Source organism: Triticum dicoccoides, chromosome 5B (assembly GCF_002162155.2).
Source record: "Triticum dicoccoides isolate Atlit2015 ecotype Zavitan chromosome 5B, WEW_v2.0, whole genome shotgun sequence".
In the NCBI taxonomy this organism is placed as follows: domain Eukaryota; kingdom Viridiplantae; phylum Streptophyta; class Magnoliopsida; order Poales; family Poaceae; genus Triticum; species Triticum dicoccoides.
Window position 1 is genome coordinate 510141151 of NC_041389.1, and position 5877 is coordinate 510147027.

Here is a 5877-nt window from a genome sequence, read left to right on the forward strand (position 1 = left end):
GGGCCCAGAGATACCTCTCCGATACTCGGAGTGACAAATCCTAATCTTAATCTATGCCAACTCAACAAGCACCTTAGGAGACACCTGTAGAGCATCTTTATGATCATCCAGTTACATTGTGACATTTGATAGCACACAAGGCATTCCTCTGGTATTTGGGAGTTGCATAATCTCATAGTCAAAGGAATATGCATTTGACATGAGGAAAGCAATAGCAATAAACTGAACGATCATTATGCTTAGCTAACGGATGGGTCTTGTCCATCACATCATTCTCCTCATGATGTGATCTCGTTATCAAATGACAACACATGTCTATTGTTAGGAAATCTTAACCATCTTTGATCAACGAGCTAGTCTAGTAGAGGCTTACTAGGGACATGGTATTTGTTTATGTATCCACACATGTATTTAAGTTTCTAGTCAATACAGTTCTAGCATGAATAATAAACCTTTATCATGATTAAGGAAATATAATAATAATAATTTTATTATTTCCTCTAGGCCATATTTCCATCAGTTTTATGAGGCGTGTGATTGAGAAAATGACAGAAAACTAGGTGCAATGCAGCGCGACTCAACTTCTATCACGAGTGACATCCGATTTATATTGAACAACAGTCCTGGTTGGGCGCAGTTGAAAAGAAGGACTCGTCTAGGGTGATCTTCGTGGATTATTTTTCAACCGATCAAGGTTACGGTGCAAAATGCCGTTACCTTGATGAAGGCACAGTTACACTAGCAACGCGAGTGGATCGACAACAGTTACATGACGATGCCTTCATCAAGGTAACGGTGCAAAACGCCGTCATCGCTCGCCAATGGCTCGGTTTTCACTGGCAACTATGTCTCCCGACTCGTAGCCGGGACTAGATGACGAATCAAGAGATCTGACCACCCAGCCGCAGGCCGGCCACCTCTAAGGGAAGAGATGACCACTACTACCGGTGGCACCGGCTAGACCAGATCCGACCGGAGGTGCCGCCGATGCGACCACCAGGCCCTCCACACCGCCGCCACCGATCCAAAGGCAGATGGCGCGCCACCGCCGCCGCCGCCCGCGGCCCGCACTGCCTCCGACACCGTCGTGCCGCAGCCATCGCCATCATGCTGATCGGGTCGGGCACGCCTCCATACGATTCAGGGCCCTGCACAACCCTGGAGACATGGGAGAGAGGCGATATCCTCCGCCACCTCCGTCGGCCCCTGGGCTTAGGTCGGTTGCGTCCCCTCGCGACGACGAAGGGAGGAGAGGAGGGAGTGTGTGCCGACGGCGGCTAGGTTTTTGGGCGCCACCCGAGTTGCCCTAGCGGGGGAAGGGGAGGCGACACGCGGGGGTGGGGGCTAATTCTATTGAAGCTCTTGCATGAGAGGATGCGACCTAATATACACCATGTACGAGGTTTGTGTGCTAACTCCAGTGAGTTTCCTCTCTAATCTTCTTTCCTTCGTTCCTTCTAATCTACACAATGGTGCTTTGATTCGAGATAAGCTCTACATGAAAAAGATGTGCATCGATGTAATGGTTCCATTTTTACAATCAGTTCTTAGTTTCGCCGACCATGAATGTTCAATTTCATGTCCATGTTTGGAGCTATTTTGGATGAATTTTGTCAAGTTCATCACGCACGATCAACCATTTAAAATTTCCTTTGACCGGTAGCTTCGTCTTACAGTTTCACACTCCTTAGTCTCAGTGTCCTCTCGCATGTCCTGCTACACCAGCGTCACCGCTGGCGTCACTCCTCTCGGCATCCTCTCCCGCATGTTATTGCACTAGCGGCACCTCCGACATTGTTCCTCTCAACCTCCTCTCCCGTGTCCTACTATACTCGCATGGTTGTTGTTCCTCGTTGCCTTCTCTTCAATGTCCTGCTACACTGAAGCCATTGCTGTTTCCATTCCTCTCGGCCTCCTCGCTCGGGTCCTACCACATTGGCCACGTCGCCATCGTTGTTCTATCCCACGTGCTGCTACACTAGCGCCATCGCCGACGTCGTTCCTCTCAACCTCCTCTCTCTTGTCCGACTACACGTGCGGTCATCATCTATTGTTCCTCTTCTCTTGTCCCATGTACTGCTACACCGAAGCCATCGTCAGTGTCGTTCCTCTCGGCCTCCTCGCGCGCATCCTACTACATTGGCACCGTTGCCATCGTCATTCTTTTCAGCCTTCTCCTCCGCGTCCTACTACACTGACGCCGCCATGGCGCGCACACTGCATTTTTCTCCATCATCCTCTGCCTCAGCGCCCTCCTATTCGTTACTACACACAAACTTTCTTTGCGGCAACAACAGTAGCAACTAGTTCGCTGTGCCGCCGATGAGATCGCTCGCCCACGACTCCATGCTCGTCGTGTCAGACGCGGCGCCACGACCACCGTCTACCGTTAGGCACTCTAGTGTAACACAGTGTGTTATGTGTAGTTGTTTAAGTCTTAATCATGTCCAATGTATGCAACCAACAACATGCACTAATATGAACACAATCAATGCGAGCAACCAAACATAGTGCACAGAGGCGTCGCTACGATGCGGGGAAAAAGGGATGCAGGCAATCAATCAACATGCAAAGGATGTTTTTTTGCCTGACCAACTGGAACAAGTATGCAAAGTGCCCAAAAATCATGCAGGTAACCAAACGCATGTTCTGCAAGCAGTAAAAAGTTTGTAATGATTCGCTTCATCGGTTTCGCTCTATAATTGGAAGGAAAAAAGAAGGAAGCAGATGACGACCCATGTTTGAAACCAGACCAAAACTCTGTGGCAAGCACCAGCCCGGCCGAGTGAGAGTCCAGTCTAACCCACCCAACTCAAGTTCCATCTTACGAATAATACTACAACAGGAAACATTTTCTGGGCGCACTTTAACGCCCTGGGCTTATTGACAACATCTTTCTTTCACGCTACAAGGCTCCCGATGGGCCACCGAATCAGTCTTTGTTTTCAGCGTTTCCGCAGTAGCCATAGGGGTTCTTCTTGGCCCAGTTCCACTGGTCCCTGCACATCTCCTCGATCCCGTACTTGGCCCTGCAAAGCAAAGCGGCACACCAGTGAGTGCGAGATTTAATCCATCTCTCTCGACAAACTACATTGCGACTAGTAGTGTTAATGGACATCGATCGGTTACCTCCAGCCGAGCTCCTCTTCGGCCTTGGCGGTGGACGCGTACACCTGCTCCGAATCGCCCGGCCTCCTGGGGCACATCTTCACCGGGATTTTCTGCAGCCAGAAACGTCAGTCTCAATCCCTTTTCCAATCGAAATCGACAGGCGAAATATCAAGGGCAAAGAAGATGGTATCAACCTTGCCGTATGCCTTCTCGAACGCGCTCACCATCTCCAGCACCGTCGTCCCGCGCCCCGTCCCCAGGTTGTACGCCACACAGCCTGACAAATCAGAAATGGTCGAGTGATGCACGCACTGGTAAATGGGTTGGTTGTTAACTGGGCCGGCGGACGGACGCACCGATGTCAGGGGTGGCGAAGAGCTTCTCGAGCGCCGCGATGTGGCCGTCGGCGAGGTCGACCACGTGGATGTAGTCCCTGACGGCGGTGCCGTCCCGGGTGCGGTAGTCGTGGCCGTAGACGTTGAGCTCGGGGCGGCGGCCGACGGCCACCTGCTGGATGTAGGGGAGCAGGTTGTTGGGGACGCCCTTGGGGTCCTCCCCGATGTCGCCGCTCTCGTGGGCGCCGATGGGGTTGAAGTAGCGCAGCAGGATCGTCCTCCACTCCGGGTTCGCGTGCTGGTAGTCGCGCAGCATCTCCTCCAGGTACAGCTGCGTCAACCACATCGACGCCATTAGAGTCGAAAAGGTTAGATTAATTGCCGATCACTCCGATGGCCATCGCTGTCGACTTCGGCAACGTGAGTGTCAGGCAATCGTTTCTGACAGAGTGTATGCAGAGAGTTTACCTTGGTCCTGCCGTACGGGTTGAGGGCCTTGAGGGGGGAGTCCTCGAAGCAGGGCACCTTCTCCGGCTGGCCGTACACTGTCGCCGACGACGAGAACACCAACTGGCACGTAGGTTCTCGAAAGTGTCAGAGCAATCACTGAAGATCATCCATCATCTCTGAAGAGCAGGGGACAGTACTGACGGGATTGGGGTTTTACGGGGAGGGAGTACCTTGTTGCATCCGTGCTTCTTCATGACGTCGTATAGGTTGACGGTGCCGACGATGTTGTTGCGGTTGTACATCTCCGGGTGCGCCACGCTCTCCGCCACCGCCTTCAGCCCGGCGAAGTGTATCACGGCGTCGTACCTGGTCATCAGTCAGAGTCACACGGCAAAACGGTTAATTAATTTGATCGATCGCCACGAGTTTGGAAGATCAAATCAAAGCTCCTGATCGATTGATGGATCCAACAACTACGTCCTACCTCTTGGCGGCGAACACCTTCTCGAGGTCATCCTTGATCGTCAGGTCCCCCTGAAATTCACCGAACCAATCTATCAATCAATCAGGGTACTGAGCTCTGCCAGGCACGGCAGGCACGAGATCATCGAAGCAGGATCGAACAAACTAGACGGTGGGCGCAGGCAGGTAGGAGTATACGTACGAAGATGAATTGGAGGCGAGCGGAGAGGGCGGGGCCGACGATGTGGCGGACGCGGTCGAGCGCCTCGGGGACGGAGTTGTGGAAGTTATCCACCACGGTGACGGCGTAGCCCTTCTCCAGCAGCTGCAGCACGGTGTGGGTGCCGATGAACCCCGCGCCGCCCGTCACCAGCACGCTCCTCCCCTGCGCCTCGGCGCCCCCAGCCCCGCCCCCAGCGCCAACGCCGCCGATCGCCATCTGTCGCGCTCTCTCTGCCCGATCTCGCGCTGTCAGCCCTGTTCCGTTGGGGATTTTGCGCTCCCGTATGTATGCACGCCACCGCGCCGCCGAAAGATTTATAGACTGGAGAGGGTACGTGCCCGTGCCCGTGCGAAGAGAGGCCACGAGCTAAGTCTACACTACGTACACACACGTATCGGGATAGGAGTAATTGCGCACGCAATATTCGTTCTGATCTTGATCTGATATGCTGTGGCACCGTTGGTTTTCCTATCGCTTCGGGCTCAAAGGGCGATCGACCGCCCGATCTCGTCTTGATTTCTGCTGTACGTACTATATTTAGTTTTGGGGTTTTGGCACGCAGCGAGGCGGCTCTATCGGCTCCGCCGGCCGGCGCGATGTTCCCGGCCGCATCACGAGGAACCAACAACGCGCTAGGCAACAGAAGCGTCCGAGATAGGTGCGTGCGTGCGTGACACACGAGTCAGGCCGCGGCGAGAGCGGCGCGCGGCGGGTATCTCGTTGCGCCCCGCCGGATCACCAACGTTCCCATCGCCGTATCCGTCGGCCCCATCTCCACGGGAATAATTATGGGCCAGAAAAAACGGTTCGGCCGCGCCGCAGGCCCAAATGAACCGTTCATAATCCGCACGCACGACCCTCAAAACAAAAAATCGGCACGCACGCAGGCACGCTAGCGGGCGTGGAGCCCGTTGGCGTCGTACGTGCAGAGTCGTGGAAGTTGCGGCGCACCGGCCGTGGACGCCAGCGCCACCAATCTGATGGCCGCGGAGGAGTGCGGGGAATAACCACATCCCGCCATGGGCGTTCGTTCCCTTCTTTTCCGTGCCCCAGTGCGTATCTTTCTTCGGCCGGACGGATATGCATGACACTGAAAAGGAAAAAAAAGGATAAGACATGCACGACTCAAGGAGATTGTTGGATTGATGAGGCGGCAGCTCTCCCGAGACGACGATAACGGCCGTGGAGAGGAGGAATCCAGTGTTGACAAGCTGGGCTGCTCGCGAGCGTCCTCTGTCGAAATGCTTAGCGGGCCTCTAGTCCTGGCCTTCCCATCGGTGCAGTGCATTTCGGGCC

The 5877-nt window shown here is 54.2% G+C and overlaps 1 protein-coding gene across 1 annotated transcript; it reads right to left on the minus strand.

Annotated features, from left to right (window-relative positions):
* Window positions 1-2650: 2650 nt before the first annotated feature.
* On the minus strand, window positions 2651-4870 carry LOC119311222 (UDP-glucose 4-epimerase 3-like). Its single transcript, XM_037586861.1, has 8 exons — window positions 4561-4870; window positions 4381-4430; window positions 4127-4262; window positions 3915-4016; window positions 3468-3777; window positions 3306-3388; window positions 3130-3221; window positions 2651-3029 (listed from the first exon to the last, which is right to left on the minus strand). Exons 1-8 carry the CDS (start codon window positions 4795-4797, stop codon window positions 2933-2935), a joined length of 1107 nt encoding a protein of 368 aa, XP_037442758.1. The 5' UTR covers window positions 4798-4870; the 3' UTR covers window positions 2651-2932.
* Window positions 4871-5877: the final 1007 nt, after the last annotated feature.

Coding starts and splice junctions, on each gene's coding strand:
- LOC119311222 (XM_037586861.1), bottom strand. CDS start 4,797: ATGGCGATCGGCGGCGTTGGCGCTGGGGGCGGGGCTGGGGGCGCCGAG. Junction 4,017..4,126: donor AGAAGCACGGATGCAACAAG/GTACTCCCTCCC, acceptor CCTACGTGCCAG/TTGGTGTTCTCGTCGTCGGC. Junction 3,222..3,305: donor TCGAGAAGGCATACGGCAAG/GTTGATACCATC, acceptor TTCTGGCTGCAG/AAAATCCCGGTGAAGATGTG.